Here is a 19939-nt window from a genome sequence, read left to right on the forward strand (position 1 = left end):
GCGATAAGGTGCTTCAGACGCTTCTGAATCTCGAATATACCGTAGGCGACTAATGCGGCCACTGCGCAAAGCCCGAACATGACGAAAAGAAAAACCATCCTCTTGCTACCAGTGTAACAGTCCAACTAACTTCAGTAGTCATTCTTGGAATAAGCAATTATCCTTGCAAACCAGGCAGGCACAGTGGGTTGGTCAGAGACCATGATTGAGATACGAGAGGTACCTGGTTCAAGTCCTGCCTGGGAGCGGTTTTTCCAGCCGTGCTGCTACCCACAGTCAACTGGGAACTTGTGGCCAGGCACAAGGGGTACATGGATGCAGCTAATGGGGTCGCTTTCGGCACTTGTGCCAGTGGTTGTGAGACTTACCCACTCACCCCCACCGTTAGGTGCTGCATCTGCCGCTAGGGTTTATCGGGTGTTAGCGGCCGTCGTGAGTTCCCTTCGGGAACGGATAAGATAATTTACTTTTACTTTACTTGCCATAATGCATTCTTATATACAGGAACAAGCAATGATGAACATAACACCTAACAGCAGCAGCGTGATAATAGCAGGTGATAAGTGTATCCTATTCCTAGTGTTAGTAGTAACAGTGAATCTGTTACACGGAGTACGATTTTTCGTGCCATTAGGGAGGTTTAGTTCCCACGTAACGGAAACGCGTACGTGGATGAAGGGCACCCACGTTGCAAAGTTGTGTTTAGTCACACGGAACAAACAGAAGCATGAAGCGAAAGACCCAAACCTGGTCAAAGACGAAGCTACCCGGGCCTTAGAAGCTCATCCAGTATTAATCCTAGTGTTAGTAGTAACAGTGAATCTGTTACACGGAGTACGATTTTTCGTGCCATTAGGGAGGTTTAGTTCCCACGTAACGGAAACGCGTACGTGGATGAAGGGCACCCACGTTGCAATGTTGTGTTTAGTCACACGGAACAAACAGAAGCATGAAGCGAAAGGCCCAAACCTGGTCAAAGACGAAGCTACCCGGGCTTAAGAAGCTCATCCAGTATTTTGATTTCCTACTTCGGAAACTTCTTCAGCTGAGCACCCTCACAGCTTGCACAATGCACTCCATTCTGATTTTCACCCACGTTCTGGCGGAACGTGGGTGAGCCTTCATACACGGTATGTCCTGAATCAGAAAACGTCTGTACGTGGGTCACTGAGTATCACGTGGTACACACACGTAAAGTACCCACGGATTACGTGGGACTAAACCTCCCTAAAATAATAATTTGAAACTCGGATGTTGAGCCAAAAATAAATGTAGAAGAGAAAAGGACATATGGATACGAGTTAAGAGTAACTCTCCATCACTGTAACATGATACTATATACAGTCAGAAAGTGCAATAACTAGGCACAAAACTGACAGAGTACTGAAACATTCGACGTCCTGAGACCTAGCTTCAACACATCTCCGTAGCGCTAACCGACAGCCTTCCAACTTGGAAGGTTCAAGGTTATGGAAAGACCAAAGAGGGGAAGGCAAGCGCAACGAAAACGAGCAAAAGCGACAGTCCCAACGGAACAAAGAATGTCGATTGTTACTGGACGCTGACGAGACCAGTACGATATTTTGACAAACTCTTACTGGTGTCGTCAGCGTCCAATAACAATCGACATTCTTTGTTCCGTTGGGACTGTAGCTTTTGCTCGTTTTCGTTGCGCTTGCCTTCCCCTCTTTGGTCTTTCCATAACCTTGAACCTTCCAAGTTGGAAGGCTGTCGGTTAGCGCTACGGAGATGTGTTGAAGCTAGGTGTCAGGACGTCGAATGTTTCAGTACTCTATCAGTTTTGTGCCTACTTACTGCACTTTCTGATTGTATATAGTATCATGTTACAGTGATGGAGAGTTACTCTTAACTCGTATCCATATGTCCTTTTCTCTTCTACATTTAAAATCATAATAATAATAATAACTTTATTAGGATGACCCAAAGGCTGACCGCCTATCGTGGGGTCCGTCGCATTGATGGATGATGGTACAAGAGAGTACAGATTGGGAGGGGGGGGGAAATCCGTGGGGGCGCTATGGATATTTTATACGTCGTTTTCGAGCACTGAAAAGTTCCGGGGTACGAGGTGAATAGCAATTTCTGGACATGAAACTAAAATAGAGGCCCACTGGCTGTGTGTTTTACATTTTTCATATCATTTTGTATCTATTGTATGGCCTAATCCTTCATCTTTCCAAATATGTGACAATTGCTCATGCTGTGATCCCAGAGACTTTATAGCAGGATGTTTTCGACAGGCCAATATTTTGGCCTAAATTTCAGTGTATGGAATTCTGAACATGAAAGTAAAATAGCGTCAATAGGCATCCTATACTGCACCATTTTTTGTTATTTTTTCGATTGATATACTGCAGTTGGCCTCTTCACACTTCCAGCCAACAAGTCCAAGACTATACAGCGTCTGAAGTGGAGTGCACATGGGGAAGCCAACGATTCGTCCATTACTTCTTATTTTACTCAAAATTTAAAATTCTCATGCGACATAGTACCACAAAACTCGTGGAAATGCCTCCCAAGAAAAGGCTATCAACAAGGCACCGACACGAGGAGAAACTAAAACAGCCCAGCTGTCAACTACAACAAGAAAACACTTCATCAACCTGACTGACTTGACTCTAAACGCGACGAAAAATTATTTTACTCGAAATGTCCAGAAATGTACAATGTCCAGAAATAGCAATTCACCTCGTACGGAACTTATGTGTTTGCCGTCATGCTTAGGTTACGATCGCAAACACAGTACTCTCTTTGTTTCTCTCCTTATTATTCAGTTCGCCGTGGTTGGCTACCACCCGACTTCTCATATATATTGGCAGTCTTCTGACGAGCCGGGAGATGTTGGATTAATAATAATAATAATAATAATAATCAAAGGATCAGTCGGGGAAGTGAACTGCCTGAAAAGAGAAAAAAACGCCAGACCCACCAGGACACGGACCTGGGACCCTGCTTGTCATGAGCAATGCTCTAACCACTGAGCTATGGGACCAGGCTGAACCTAGAAGGCGCTGACAAGTTTTTCACTCCAAAGGCAGCTCACAACACGTGCCACACATACTGATGGCACTTGGGTCTTTTTCCCTCCCCCAGGGGACCAACCACGGTCAGTTTCTGGAAACTACCAGAGGTGAAAGAAAGTGATTAAATTTGGAAAGGATTGGGAGAACTTCATATTCAAAGGATCAGTCGGGGAAGTGAACTGCCTGAAAAGAGAAAAAAACGCCAGACCCACCAGGACATCCTGGTGGGTCTGGCGTTTTTTTTGTTTTTGTTTTTTTTTTCTCTTTTCAGGCAGTTCACTTCCCCGACTGATCCTTTGAATATGAAGTTCTCCCAATCCTTTCCAAATAATAATAATAATAATAATGGTAGAAGAGAAAAGAAAAGGACATATGGATACGAGTTAAGAGTAAATATCCATCACCGTAACATGATACTATATACAGTCAGAAAGTGCAATAACTAGGCACAATACTGACAGAGTACTGAAACATTCGAGGTCCTGACACCTAGCTTCAACACATCTCCGTAGCGCTAACCGACAGCCTTCCAACTTGGAAGGTTCAAGGTTATGGAAAGACCAAAGAGGGGAAGGCAAGCGCAACGAAAACGAGCAAAAGCTACAGTCCCAACGGACACAAAGAATGTCGATTGTTACTGGACGATGACGAGACCAGTACGATATTTGACAAAGCGGTCTAACTACAATTCGAAGCAGCAAAGCAGCACACCACCCAGCTTGGGTGGGTCATAAATATCAAAGATAAGTAAAGAAAGGGAAGCTTTGCGAAAACGAATTGTACAAGCCGAAAGCCAAACTCCTACAGTACTCCTCATGCATGACATTGTGATGGACTAGTTGACTACAAAACAAATTGTTTCACACGACATACGTTTCGCCGTATGGTTTGCGACGGCTCATCAGGTGTGCAATTTGAAACTCGGATTATGAGCCATAAATAAATGTAGAAGAGAAAAGAAAAGGACATATGGATACGAGTTAAGAGTAACTATCCATCACTGTAACATGATACTATATACAGTCAGAAAGTGCAATAAAAAGTAAAAAGTAAATTATCGTATCCGTTCCCGAAGGGAACTCACGACGGCCGCTAACACCCGATAAACCCTAGCGGCAGATGCAGCGCCTAACGGTGGGGGTGAGTGGGTAAGTCTCACAACCACTGGCACAATTGCCGAAAGCGACCCCATTAGCTGCATCCATGTACCCCTTGTGCCTGGCCACAAGTTCCCAGTTGACTGTGGGTAGCAGCACGGCTGGAAAAACCGCTCCCAGGCAGGACTTGAACCAGGTACCTCTCGTATCTCAATCATGGTCTTTGACCAACCCACTGTGCCTGCCAGTGCAATAACTAGGCACAATACTGACAGAGTACTGAAACATTCGAGGTCCTGACACCTAGCTTCAACACATCTCCGTAGCGCTAACCGACAGCCTTTCAACTTGGAAGGTTCAAGGTTATGGAAAGACCAAAGAGGGGAAGGAAAGCGCAACGAAAACGAGCAAAAGCTACAGTCCCAACGGACACAAAGAATGTCGATTGTTACTGGACGATGACGAGACCAGTACGATATTTGACAAAGCGGTCTAACTTCAATTCGAACCAGCAAAGCAGCACACCACCCAGCTTGGGTGGGTCATAAATATCAAAGATAAGTAAAGAAAGGGAAGCTTTGCGAAAACGAATTGTACAAGCCGAAAGCCAAACTCCTACAGTACTCCTCATGCATGACATTGTGATGGACTAGTTGACTACAAAACAAGTTGTTTCACACGACATACGTTTCGCCGTATGGTTTGCGACGGCTCATCAGGTGTGCAATTTGAAACTCGGATGTTGAGCCATAAATAAATGTAGAAGAGAAAAGAAAAGGACATATGGATACGAGTTAAGAGTAACTATCCATCACTGTAACATGATACTATATACAGTCAGAAAGTGCAATAACTAGGCACAATACTGACAGATTACTGAAACATTCGACGTCCTGACACCTAGCTTCGACACATCTCCGTAGCGCTAACCGGCAGCCTTCCAACTTGGAAGGTTCAAGGTTATGGAAAGATCAAAGAGGGGAAGGCAAGCGCAACGAAAACGAGCAAAAGCTACAGTCCCAACGGACACAAAGAATGTCGATTGTTACTGGACGATGACGAGACCAGTACGATATTTGACAAAGCGGTCTAACTACAATTCGAAGCAGCAAAGCAGCACACCACCCAGCTTGGGTGGGTCATAAATATCAAAGATAAGTAAAGAAAGGGAAGCTTTGCGAAAACGAATTGTACAAGCCGAAAGCCAAACTCCTACAGTACTCCTCATGCATGACATTGTGATGGACTAGTTGACTACAAAACAAGTTGTTTCACACGACATACGTTTCGCCGTATGGTTTGCGACGGCTCATCAGGTGTGCAATTTGAAACTCGGATTATGAGCCATAAATAAATGTAGAAGAGAAAAGAAAAGGACATATGGATACGAGTTAAGAGTAACTATCCATCACTGTAACATGATACTATATACAGTCAGAAATTGCAATAAAAAGTAAAAAGTAAATTATCGTATCCGTTCCCGAAGGGAACTCACGACGGCCGCTAACACCCGATAAACCCTAGCGGCAGATGCAGCGCCTAACGGTGGGGGTGAGTGGGTAAGTCTCACAACCACTGGCACAATTGCCGAAAGCGACCCCATTAGCTGCATCCATGTACCCCTTGTGCCTGGCCACAAGTTCCCAGTTGACTGTGGGTAGCAGCACGGCTGGAAAAACCGCTCCCAGGCAGGACTTGAACCAGGTACCTCTCGTATCTCAATCATGGTCTTTGACCAACCCACTGTGCCTGCCAGTGCAATAACTAGGCACAATACTGACAGAGTACTGAAACATTCGAGGTCCTGACACCTAGCTTCAACACATCTCCGTAGCGCTAACCGACAGCCTTTCAACTTGGAAGGTTCAAGGTTATGGAAAGACCAAAGAGGGGAAGGAAAGCGCACCGAAAACGAGCAAAAGCTACAGTCCCACCGGACACAAAGAATGTCGATTGTTACTGGACGATGACGAGACCAGTACGATATTTGACAAAGCGGTCTAACTTCAATTCGAAGCAGCAAAGCAGCACACCACCCAGCTTGGGTGGGTCATAAATATCAAAGATAAGTAAAGAAAGGGAAGCTTTGCGAAAACGAATTGTACAAGCCGAAAGCCAAACTCCTACAGTACTCCTCATGCATGACATTGTGATGGACTAGTTGACTACAAAACAAGTTGTTTCACACGACATACGTTTCGCCGTATGGTTTGCGACGGCTCATCAGGTGTGCAATTTGAAACTCGGATGTTGAGCCATAAATAAATGTAGAAGAGAAAAGAAAAGGACATATGGATACGAGTTAAGAGTAACTATCCATCACTGTAACATGATACTATATACAGTCAGAAAGTGCAATAACTAGGCACAATACTGACAGAGTACTGAAACATTCGACGTCCTGACACCTAGCTTCGACACATCTCCGTAGCGCTAACCGGCAGCCTTCCAACTTGGAAGGTTCAAGGTTATGGAAAGACCAAAGAGGGGAAGGCAAGCGCAACGAAAACGAGCAAAAGCTACAGTCCCAACGGACACAAAGAATGTCGATTGTTACTGGACGATGACGAGACCAGTATGATATTTGACAAAGCGGTCTAACTACAATTCGAAGCAGCAAAGCAGCACACCACCCAGCTTGGGTGGGTCATAAATATCAAAGATAAGTAAAGAAAGGGAAGCTTTGCGAAAACGAATTGCACAAGCCGAAAGCCAAACTCCTACAGTACTCCTCATGCATGACATTTTAATGGACTAGTTGACTACAAAACAAGCTAGGTGTCAGGACCTCGAATGTTTCAGTACTCTGTCAGTATTGTGCCTAGTTATTGCACTTTCTGACTGTATATAGTATCATGTTACAGTAATGGATAGTTACTCTTAACTCGTATCCATATGTCCTCTTCTTTTCTCTACTACATTTATTTATGGCTCAACATCCGAGTTTCAAATTGCACACCTGATGAGCCGTCACAAACCATACGGCGAAACGTATGTCGTGTGAAACAACTTGTTTTGTGGTCAACTAGTCCATCACAATGTCATGCATGAGGAGTACTGTAGGAGTTTGGCTTTCGGCTCGTACAATTCGTTTTCGCAAAGCTTCCCTTTCTTTACTTATCTTTGATATTTATGACCCACCCAAGCTGGGTGGTGTGCTGCTTTGCTGCTTCGAATTGTAGTTAGACCGCTTTGTCAAATATCGTACTGGTTTCGTCATCGTCCAGTAACAATCGACGTTCTTTGTGTCCGTTGGGACTGTAGCTTTTGCTCGTTTTCGTTGCGCTTGCCTTCCCCTCTTTGGTCTTTCCATAACCTTGAACCTTCCAAGTTGGAAGGCTGTCGGTTAGCGCTACGGAGATGTGTTGAAGCTAGGTGTCAGGACCTCGAATGTTTCAGTACTCTGTCAGTATTGTGCCTAGTTATTGCACTTTCTGACTGTATATAGTATCATGTTACAGTGATGGATAGTTACTCTTAACTCGTATCCATATGTCCTTTTCTTTTCTCTTCTTCATTTATTTTTGGCTCAACATCCGAGTTTCAAAAAATAATAATAATAATAATAATAAACAAGTCACATTCCCGCGCTATGCCTTTATATTTTGAAAATTTGTACCGAAATCAAAACTTCCCGCGGAAAATCGATGTTTCTCGTACCAAATTTGTCCGCGAAAAATCTTTCTGCACCCGATGACGCAAAATCTCCATACGAACCATGGTTCGTATGAAAGCCAGTCCACACGGATTTTCCGTGCCGAAAAATCGAGTGGAGCGTCTGGAAAAAAATCCGTAGCGCCAATACGGATTTTGGCACGGAAAATCGTACCCCGGAACCTCTCTATTGTACTATCAAGAGTACATAACCCGGGGGGGGGTAAGTACTCTTGGTAACACTCCCTGCTTGCCAGCACCCCTAGTGGTGCACTTTGAGACAGTCCCGGTGCCGAAAGGCGGGCTCACGCCCCTACATCGGGCTGCCCTTAAGACAGACGGAGGATACTCTTTTCTCTATCATTACATCATTACCTTATGGGACAATATGTGTAGAGAGTCACAGGCAGAGACCGTAGGCATACAACGTATCAGACTAAAACAGAGCTGCAACACTAAATGGATTTAAAAAAGACGGAGACTTCTCATACTTATCAAGGGTACATAAATAAATAAAAATGGTTATGGCTTGCTATTATTATGATAGATCATTTTGGTAGGTAGAAGGCCATCAGCAGAGGTCAACTCGGCATACACATTATCAGAGCAAAGCAGAGCTGCAGGTCTGGACAGTATTCAGCCAAACTCACTGGCCACTAGCTACTGATGACCAGTACTAGTAAGTAGGCGCTTGCGTGACGTCATGCATGGTGTTCAAGTGAATGCAATGGCGCGGCCAACAAGCATGTGCATACACGGGCCGAGGGAGTGCATCTGCTTGTTTGAGTGTGTGTGGGGGGTGGGGGGGTGAAATCATTTTTGTCTACTCTCTACGTACATTCTGCAAGTAACATGGAACTCTAACACGAGTATTCTTTTCTAATCAGTTTAGGGCTGGCGTATCTGTTGGTCTCGTCGAAGTTCTCCTCCTCCTCGCATGATTTCTTTTCTTGGGCGGCTTTGCTGGCGTACCTGCTGGTCTCGGAGCTGGACTCATCATCGCCGCACGATGGTCCCCGGTCCCAGGCGTTTTTGCTGACGTATCCGCTGGTGTATTCGCTGGTCAGGGAGCAGGCTGCCTCCTGACACGGCGGCCGCTGTACGATGGTTCTAGTGTCGGACGTTGCGCGCGGTCGCTCGCTCTGCACGGGAGACATTCTGGACCTTAGGAGCATGGACGTGCTGAGCATTCCCGTGAGCGGCGCTAATGGCTTTCTCCACTCCGCGTTGCCAGATCTCCGCGAGCGACGTCGCAGTACTACGAAGGCCACCACAATAAGTACAATTACAGCGGCAGCGATAGATCCGGCAATGGCAGCCACCAAGTTCGTCGAGTTCAGTCTGCCAGGTGTCTTCAGATCTGCAGGCCAGATAACACACGAACAATTGTTGCACATAGCAGCTGGAAGGTATGGGTCATTAGGGCTGAAACGATTATACCAATTCAGGGATAAATTTATTATCATATTAATTTTTTGCATAGTAGTTTCTGCTATACAAAATCACAATTGTGTAGGACTCTTTGATTTTGCATCTTTTGATTAGCAATTTCTTTGAAGGTTGGGTGTTTACCACATTGTCCTTCTTGAGAGTGATGCCAGAAAGCCCATTTGCAAAAAAACTCGACTGAATCATAATGTGCACGCAGATTGAGTGCCTGGAGCACATACACTGAACTGCATGCGTGTTACTTGACAGCGCAGGCTAGGCATGGATAGTCTGTATGTAACGCAGTTTTCTGCGAGTCATGGTGACTTTTGAATAGCATTAGATTGATTTTGCATCGCAAACTGCGATGCGATACAGGATAAATTCATCCTTGCAATTACTCGTTACGCGATCGATAATTCCTTATCAATCAAGTAATCGTTACGTTATAGATTACACGTTAGGGATTTTCAGTCAAAAAGTACTGAAAACCCTCGTTTTTGTGAAGTTTGAATCAGTTTCCACTGTGAGCATGCAGTTGCCAGGTTCATGGTGCATATTCTGAGGTTAAATTGAATTTATAACTGCCATGTTTAAGAGCTACCCTGTCACTAATGCAAATTTGTGGTATTATGAAAGCCTAGGTTTTGGAAACAGAGTATTTTTCCACAAAATTCTGACACTATTGTTTTGCTAACGATTATAAACGATTAATCCATCGTTAAGCTAAGCTAAAAGTAGTCGATAGGGGAAATCCACGATCGTTTCAGCCCTAATAATAATTATTATTATAAGCATTCCCACGGTGAAGCGTAGCAGCAGTGTACAGTATACTGCATACTATACACTGCATACTATACACTGCATACTGTACACTGCATACTGTACACCGCATACTATACACTGCATACTACCGTACTGGCAATATATGTTGCCGCGTAACGCGTAACGCAGGGGGGGGGGGTGCGGTGTAACGCGCGACCAGGCTAGTGCGACACATTTTCGTTGAGTTCGTAACGCGCGTCCGGCGGGGTGCGGCGATCTTTTCACTGCAGTTTGCACTGCAAAAAAAGGCTGAAAACTGTGAAAGCACGTGTACCGCGTGGTGAAAAGTAGTTTTTAGAGGAAGCGCTCTTCCCCTATGTCACTTTCCTTTTGATGATCTTTTTGTGAACAGATCACTCTGATGGTTAAAATATGCAGTCTTCTATTGATATCGTTGTCGCCCTTTGCCGTCGGGTTTGTAACAGTTGGATAGCAACTGAATTTCTGTGCCTTCAATGTGGATGAAAAGAAAAAATGATGCGGCAAAAGCAAAAAAATGATGCGGCAATAGCAAAAAAAGTGATGCGGCAATAGCAAAAAAAGGACTGCGGCAATATAGAAAACTGTGTAACGGCTCCTGTGCGACTTTGCATGTAACGCCCTGCGTGCGGCAAACATGTGCCAATGTAACGCTTCATGGCCTCACTGCGGCAACATTGTATTACCAGTACGGTATACACTGCATACTATACACTGCATACTATACACTGCATACTATACACTGCATACTATACACTGCGTACTGTACACTGCATACTATACACTGCATACTATACACTGCATATGTTGTGAAACCACAAGTTCTCGAGAGTGAAAGGCCTTCTCGCTTGTGACATTGTGTTCTTTCCAATGCAGTTGTATCCCGACTTCGCCGTACAGCTGATGATTACGACGTAGTATACGCTACATGCGCTATGTGCGGTTTGCTGTGTGCGCTGTAGTTGTATGTTGTATGTGTATCCTTTTCTCATATACGCTGTCATTTTCACGCTATAACTACCTGGTGGTTTTAGTGTTAGTTGTTCAGTTGTTCATTCAGTCATTCATTGTTCATTGTTATTAGTCGATGGAAGTGAAATATACTGTTGAGAATAAATAGTTGTCCTCGTGCCGTGTGGGGTCGTTCGTTCCTGACACTTTAGAGAACCAGAGGGTTCACAACATTTGGCGACCACGCCAGGATACGAAGCGAGCATGGCACAGGAACTATGGATCATGAAGCAAGCCAGATATGAATTGATCGAAGAATGATAGATTTACCATCACTGTGGATAAGAGTCATACTGTAGCTCAGTTGGTTAGAGCATTGCTCGCGAATAGCAAGGTCCCTGGTTCGAGTCCCGGTGGTGTGACTGATGATTTTTTCTTTCTTTCATATCTGGCTTGTAAGTGTTGAGTTTCGGAGACAAAAGAGCAGTAGGTGGCATGTGGCCTCTAATTTCCTAAAAACTTTGAAATTCTCCTTGAAGTCCAAATTTGAAATTGCAACAACAACAACAACAACAACAACAACAACAACAACAACAACAACAACAACAACAACAACAACAACAACGGCGGCGGCGGCGGCGGCGGCGGCGGACGACGACGACGACGACGACAACAACAACAACAACAACAAGTACACATCTCTGTATGTATGCTCGTGTGGCGACCACCCCTGCCCGTACACTAAAGTAGTCATTAACACTCAAGCCCTGCCCACCCAATTCTTCCCCACCCTTTCTCCTTTCTTACACTATTATCTCTTATTGGCCACTGGCTATCGTAAGAATAAAGATTTGAAACAACAACAACAACAACAACAACGCGAAATCCCTTCTCGTACTCCCTTCAAATCCGAGATATCCCTGCTGTTGCACAACTCTGTATGCTCGTGTAGCGACCACCCTGCCGTAAAAGTACGCAACTCTGTATGCTCGTGTGGCGACCACCCCTGCCCGTACACTTAAGTAGTCATTAACCCCTAGGCCCTGCCCACCCAATTCTTCCTCACTGTTTCTCCTTTCTCACACTATTATCTCTTATTGGCCACTGGCTATCGTGAGAATAAAGATTTGAAACCACAACAACAACAACAACACAACGACATACAAACTCTGCTACACACATACGGCCTCACACAACATGTCAGATTCCCTACTTACATCAACCGACAAACACCTCTCTCATGTCTAGACCTTGTTATCTCCTCACCCCACACCAATGATATTCATATCCAATCACTTCCACCGTTTGGCGCATCCGATCACACTACTATCAGTGGCCACATCAATAATCAACTGCCCCCCATAATTAACAACTCCCCTCCACGATCCAAAAGCACCACTTTCTGGTCATGGACAGACAGCACTATCCACCTTCTTCGAGAAGCCCTTTCACGCACAAATCTGAACCACCATCCAAACCAACACGACCCATGCCCAGTTGACACCTTCTGGCGATCCTGGCGCGACAATGTCCTGAGCATCGCCCAAGAACACTGCCAAGTTACTCACACTCACCCCCCTTGGGACAGGAAGAACGTGCCAGCACGACCATGGATATCAGAGGGCCTCTTAAAAGAGATCAAGGATAAGCACAGAAAACACAGAATATACCTTCACTCCCGCTCGCCTGACGACTGGAACACGTTCACTGCCCAAAGAAACCGTGTCACCACCCTCCTGCGTCGTGCTAAATTGGATTTCGTAAACAACTCAACAGCCTCCTCTACTTCCCTACACCGCCTCATGAAGCACCTAACTACAACTACAAAACAACGCATACCCGAACTCGTCAGCCAAGCAACTCCTGCAACGACACCAGCACAAAAAGCCGCTGCCCTCAACGAATTCTTCATTTCCCTGAGCAAGCTGTCCATGGCCACTGCGGATGAGCAAACTCCAGCCATCAACACCACCCCTGACATCCTCAGTCCCCTTCAAGAAATCTCGACTTCCCAAGCTGAGGTCGAAAAACTCCTCCGCGGAGTTGATACCAACAAAAGCCCCGGGTTTGACTCTATTCCAAACCGCCTACTCAAAAAAGCGGCTAAGGAACTTGCACCGTCGTTATCGTCCCTCTTTAATCTATCGTTCCAAAATGGAGAAATCCCACAGGAGTGGAAAGATGCCACCATTACTCCAGTACCCAAGCCGGGTGACCCAACCCAACCAACAAATTATAGACCCATCTCTCTCTTGAGCACTACATCAAAAATCCAAGGAAAAATTGCACATCAACTCCTCTACAAGCACATCACACCCCACCTGCCCAACCAGCAGTCCGGATTCCGCGAGAAAGACGGCACTGAGCAGCAGCTCGCCCGTCTCGTCCATACCCTCTCCACTGCGAGAGACGACGGAAAACACGTCAATGCCTGCTTTTTCGATCTAAGCAAGGCCTTCGATGGTGTGTGGCATGCAGGCCTTCTAGCAAAACTCTCCCACTATGGTGTCCAGGGCAACGTCCTGGAGTGGTTCCGACGGTACCTGTTGGGGCGTCGGCAAAGGGTCCAGGTGGATGGCGACCTATCGCCTTTCCTCGAGATCCCTGCCGGTGTCCCTCAGGGATCTGTTCTTGGGCCGCTTCTATTCCTCGTCTACACCATAGACCTTCCACACGCATGTGAGAATCCCAGCACCACCTGTAGCCAGTTTGCAGATGACACCGCTCTGATTTCCATAGCGAGAACTCTTCAAGACTGCACCCGAAACCTACAACAGAGTGTCACAGCAGCTGGAGACTGGCTTCAAAGATGGCACCTGCTGGTTAACACAAAGAAAACAGTCGTCCTCCCGTTCTACCACAATAACCGCCCCCCTGAACAGCTACCCCAGATCACCCTCAGGAATAGTCCGCTTACCGTAGCACAAAAAAACAAACACCTCGGAATAATCTTTCAGCATGACCTCCGTTGGACGGAGCATGTTGAATACATAGTCAAAAAATCACTCAAGTCTTTCAATATTCTTTTTAGACTAAGGTCTACACTCACCAGTGATTCTTTATCTCACATCTATCAGACATACATACTACCTATATTCTCATATGCGAGCACTGCTCTCACACCGTTGTCCCACACTTCCCTTGACAGGCTAGAACGACTCCAGCGGAAAGCCGCCAGAATATGTCTCCACCTTCCCCTTTACACACACTTAGAACACTCCCACCTTTTGCATCGCATCAAATGGCCAACATTATTTTCACGCTTTAAAGTTAAACATATACTCTTCGCGCATTCTCTGCGCCACGATTATGCCCCACCACATATACTCTCGCTGCATACTGCTAGCAACGTGCAACCTTCGTATAATTTACATCGCTCTCGTACTTGGGACTTGCCAACTCCGCGGACTGACCGCTGTCTCCATTCTCCCCTGTACAAGGCCCTTCATTACTTTAATTGCCTGCCCACCCAGCTTCGCGAAATCCCTTCTCGTACTCCCTTCAAATCCCAGATATCCCTGCTGTTGCACAACTCTGTATGCTCGTGTAGCGACCACCCCTGCCCGTACACTTAAGTATGCAACTCTGTATGCTCGTGTGGCGACCACCCCTGCCCGTACACTTAAGTAGTCATTAACCCCTAGGCCCTGCCCACCCAATTCTTCCTCACTCTTTCTCCTTTCTTACACTATTATCTCTTATTGGCCACTGGCTATCGTGAGAATAAAGATTTGAAACAATGGATCATTCAACACTGCTCCATCGGCTCAAATGGCCGACAATGTTCTCTCGCCGCGAAGTGAAGCTCACCCTTCTTGCTCACTCCATAAAATACCAATATGCCCCACAACACATACGCTTGCTCAACACCCCCGCTCAAGTTACGGCCCAGTACAGCCTTCGACACGCACGCACTTGGCACCTCCCACCCTCCAGAACCGATCGCTGTAAAGACTCCCCACTGTACAAGTCCCTAGAATACTACAATGCCCTCCCTGCTAGCATTTGTGACATCTCCTCCCGACCTGCTTTCAAACAAGAAATCTGCTCACTGCTGATTAACTCAATCTGCTCCTGCAGCGCTCACCCTCTCCCATACTTGTAAAGTTCAAAGTGATGTAAATCACTTTCCAACTGTTTAACCCACAATCTCACCTTCTCATCAATTTATCTCTTATTGGCGATGGTGCCATCGTGAGAATAAAGAATTCAAAATTCAAACAACATTAACAACAACGCTACAAAGAAGCTACAAAAAACCGTCATCCTCCCGTTCTACCTTGCTAAGCGACCCCCACAACGACTACCCGAAATAAAACTTGGCCAAACCCTACTAGTAACAGTAACACAACATCGTCACCTCGGCATCATCTTTCAGCGTCGCCCTTCATGGACCTGCTAACAAACTTGATGAGGCTTGGCGTGATGCGCTCGAAGAGTATTGGGTTCACCCGCTGTGAGTCGGCTGGCACCACCCATCAGCCAGGAACCGCCAGTGAAGAAGACGGGTGCTTGTCATACAATACCTCACGCACAGTCTTGTCACCACCAGCCGAGTCCTCCATCCCGAGTACTGAGCCAGGTGAGTCATCACCCACGATCCTCGCTGCAGAGTTAATCTTCCCTGCGAATACTTGTCGACTGAAGGTTGTATCATTCACTGTAGCAGGCAGTTTCTGGCGACGGTTTCCAGCGGGTAGGTGTGCTTGAATACATCTTGCCTCGTCCAGGAAGTCCTCAAACCTGCCACATGACCACGATTTCGCGATTTGGGTTGCATTCTCAGCAGCTCGGGACTCCGGGTGAGGTCGCTGTAATAGTGTAAAATCAACACTACTTCCAACCCCACCTGCAAATGTGCACACACATATATGACTTGTGTGACTTAAGAGAGCATGTCTGAGAAAACCAGAACATATGTGCAAGTAGGCCTCTCAGATTTCGCTCAAATTTTGCAGGTAGGTTTGCTTTGGGGTATAGATCGACATTCCAAAGCCCGCGCAAAACCTTTTGAAGGGAACCATGAAATTTGCATACCCTTAAATATTGGCCCAATATTGGCACGATTTATGGGTCTACAAACGAGCCACGGCACAGCGTACAAAAACAAGCTACGAACAAAACTTCATCAAGCCAACATTACCTCACCCTAGAAGACTTCTTGGGGCAGCACCATTTAGCCACGCCAGCATCCCAGAAGACGAGGGCAATCATCCCTTGACGCCACAAATGATCGTCTTGAAAATAGCCCAATTGCAAGCGCTGATAAAACAGCGAGCTACGTCCTCAATTAGCAAACACTATACAGCGGCAGGAGATTGGAGCGGACGACTTCACTGGTCCGAGTTCGAGGATCTCGAAATTCTCTATACGCCGTGAGGCATATGGCCAGAACAGTTTTGTTAAGACAAGCCGACGCGAAGTCGGGGTGATGTGTAACGTATGTCAAAGGGCTGCCAATGCTAACAGCTGCAGCGCTCTCTCGACAGTGAAGGTAATCGACTGCCCTCTACATCACCCCACATTTTTGGCAGAAACACCAATCTTTATTTGATTGTCGACCAGTGAAGTCGTCCGCTCCAATATTCTGGCCCTCACCAGGCTGCGCTTCTACCAGGGGCACCTCAGGAGGTCCTTCAGGTTCCTTATAGCCAAATATCTACGACTATCCTTCGATCAGTAAATCCATCATATCTCAGTCATTTCTTGACCAAATTTCACGATCGAAGGGTCCATCGCCATTTAATAGAAAACACCATCTCGAACAATCGCCGAAGAGCTACGACACTCCCTTGCAACGATATCGTCCGCCGAAAGTAAAATCACGGCAATTGCAATTTTTCTGCGCTCAAGAACATTTCAAAGTCAGATTTTTCTTTTTTGCATGACATGTTCTGTACACAAAAATTCAAAGTCCAGCGATGGGAGAGAGTGAAATGGCGAGACAATTTGGATTCTGCCCGCAGATCTGGCGCTGGGGCAAGTTTGGCAAGTGGGGGCTCTCAACTTGTGGCATTATAGATGTCGAATGTGGGCTCTGTGCATTCGTCGCTGACGGACCTTTCCAAGAAGCGCAAGATCATGGAATCGGCCAATGGTGAAGTTATGATAATTTGAAGGTAAAATATGTCGTGAAATTGCAATTTGGGCCTGCGCAGCGAATTTGATAATGCGTAAATGATCACCGGTGCACTGCAGGCAGTCATCTTGGGTATATGTCATTTCCGGTGCATTCCTCATTTCCCAAACAATATGAGCCGCCTGCCAAATTCAATATAAAAAAAGACAAAAGTTGGGACTGAAGACGTGGCCAGGGCATGTGTGGAAAGAACGTACCTGTACAAGAAAATCCATCTCCAGTAAATCCAGGCTTGCAAACACATGAGAATGTCCCAGTCTGATTAGTACAGTGAGCATCACTGCTGCATGCAAAATTCCGCTTTTCGCATTCATTAAGTTCTGGACAGGGTTAACACCAAGGCATGAACAACAATGTCTTATTGTGACAGAGAGAGAGAGAGAGCGAGAGAGTTTTGGAATTTCGGAACCCCGACACAACACACTTTCTAGTTCTTCAAAAACAGTTCTAATTTTGAAACTGAGAGAGAGAGAGAGGAGAGAGAGAGAGAGAGAGAGAGAGAGAGAGAGAGAGAGAGAGAGAGAGGAGAGAGAGAGAGAGAGAGAAGAGAGAGAGAGAGAGAGAGAGAGAGAGAGAGAGAGAGAGAGAGAGAGAGAGAGAGAGAGAGAGAGAGAGAGAGAGAGAGAGAGAGAGAGAGAGAGAGAGAGAGAGAGAGAGAGAAGAGAGAGAGAGAGAGAGAGAGAGAGAAACGAGAAGAGCGAGACGAGAGAGGGAGAGAGAGGGAGAGAGAGAGAGAGAGAGAGAGAGAGAGAGAGAGAGAGAGAGAGAGAGAGAGAGAGAGAGAGAGATAGAGAGAGAGAGAGAGAGAGAGAGAGAGAGATAGAAGAGAGGAGAGAGAGAGAGTGAGAGAGAGAGAGAGAGAGAGAGAGAGAGAGAGAGAGAGAGAGAGAAGAGAGAGAGAGAGAGAGAGAGAGAGGAGAGAGAGAGGAGAGAGGAGAAGAGAGAGAGAGAGAGAGAGAGAGAGAGAGAGAGAGAGAAGAGAGAGAGAGCAAGAGAGCGAGAGATATGTAGAGATAGATAGAGAGGGAGAGAGAGATAGAGAGATGAAGAGAGATACAGAGAGAGATGGAAAGAGAGATAGATGGGTAGATAAACTGTAAAATTTAATCATGAATATGTAACGAACAAGTAAATCTAACGAGTTAACGAGAAAAGATTTGTCGTTATTTTAAAATTCGTTAGCAAAAGTCGTATGATTTGGGCCTCGCACGATTGAAATCGATCATTTCACATTGTGGCATGCAGCGCGTGTTCAACGGATCGTAACTCGGTCAGTTCTCAACGGAATTCAACAATCGAAAGATCTAGATGATAGCAGAGACGCTCAGCAGTCGGCTCGAACAACTCCGAAGTCTTTCAAATGAATTTTGACGAAGCTGCAGGAGATCGAATAATTTGAATTTTTTACGCTGGATAAAATTCATTTTCTTTATTCTCCTGACGTCGAGGTATACAATTCCTGTGATGGACAGCAATGAATGTCCTTGACGAGCATCTGTCTGAGAAAATCGTTAACTTTTCAAACCGTTTCCCTTCGAATTCAGAAAATCTTTAACTTTGCAGGTCGTTAACATAATATGATTAACTGTAGATAGATAGACAGAGAGAGCAGGGCGTACGCAGCTCGCCTCCAGGAGTGGTTTCCATGTCACTGATCAATTAACAATCCACAACAAAAGGTCTTTAATAAGTGGTGCTATACGTGTATCAGGCCGCAGTCTCCCGGAGGCAAAAATACAAGGGTCACAGTGAACACACTGTAACTGGCAATTGAAATGTTACTATAACTGGCAATGAAATTACTTGGCAATGGAAGTAACTGACTGGCAACTAAATTAACTAACTGGCCATAAAAGAATCGTGAGCAGCAGCTTTGATACAAAGGCAGACTCCGTACGCTAATGTACGGGGATACGCTAACGTATGGGGATACAGTACTGGGATATGCTATACTCTAAACGCTAAACGCTATACGCTTTGAAGTCACCAGCGTGCCAACGCTACACCTCCCCTCTCAAATACAATCACGTCCTCGTGATTCGAATACTACATGTAGGTGATAGCTGGACATCAACAACTGGCTGCTATTTAGAAAAAAACTGGCGGCATGCATGGTCGCGTCGGAATAAACTCGACGATAAGAGATAGGCAGAATGGATGACTTGCGTAATAGAATACAGGTATGGAGTCTTGAACATTATAGTAGATCGCGAATTGCTGGGAGAGCGTCAACCGGAGTATGTCAAATAATATCGGAAATGATAACGTTTGGAATAGACAGAAGAATGAACTGATAAACAAATCATAAAGTAGAAGCACGCCAGGTTCACACGATCTCATGGGGTCAAAAGGGGAAAGAACTGTCCTCCAAATAGGACCTGAAAAACCACAGCACTCTTGCTGCACAACGCTGGCACAACCCGCCAGAAACAGCGCAGTTCAAAAACCGAACCGAATACACTATAACTATAAGGGACGTTGTCACACACATTGTCCCACGTTAGCTGGGTAAACCGTGGCTCACCATGATCAGACGCCTACCAAACTAAACTGGATTCACACACTCGCATAAAGGAAGACTGAAGAGAACAGGGAGACTGAAGGAAGACAGGAAAGAAAATGCCATACCTGGAATCAGCGTTAGTAACCACGGCGGCGGCTGGAGCTACGGTGGTCGGCAAGCCAGGTTTTATCTTCATCTTGGTTGAGCCGGTCACTCAGAGCGGCTAGCTCTGCGTCAGACAAATGACCTCCCTCCTCGTCTTGAATCGTGGTCTTCACATTGTCGATAGCATCGTAAAGAGTGATGGTCTAGCCAGGAA

The 19939-nt window shown here is 45.8% G+C and overlaps 1 protein-coding gene across 1 annotated transcript in view; it reads right to left on the reverse strand.

The window, feature by feature from the left end:
* Window positions 1–8224: 8224 nt before the first annotated feature.
* Window positions 8225–19939, reverse strand: part of LOC135813033 (fibrillin-3-like) — a 54015-nt gene continuing 42300 nt past the window's right edge. Inside the window, exons 10-11 of the mRNA XM_065326252.1 lie at window positions 17315–17437; window positions 8225–9155 (exon numbers count right to left, since the gene is read on the reverse strand). Coding sequence (XP_065182324.1) covers window positions 8656–9155; window positions 17315–17437 — 623 coding nt within the window. The 3' untranslated portion in view covers window positions 8225–8655. The remainder of the gene's footprint in view (window positions 9156–17314; window positions 17438–19939) is intronic.

The sequence above is a fragment of the Sycon ciliatum genome, chromosome 3, assembly GCF_964019385.1.
Source record: "Sycon ciliatum chromosome 3, ocSycCili1.1, whole genome shotgun sequence".
NCBI lineage: Eukaryota > Metazoa > Porifera > Calcarea > Leucosolenida > Sycettidae > Sycon > Sycon ciliatum.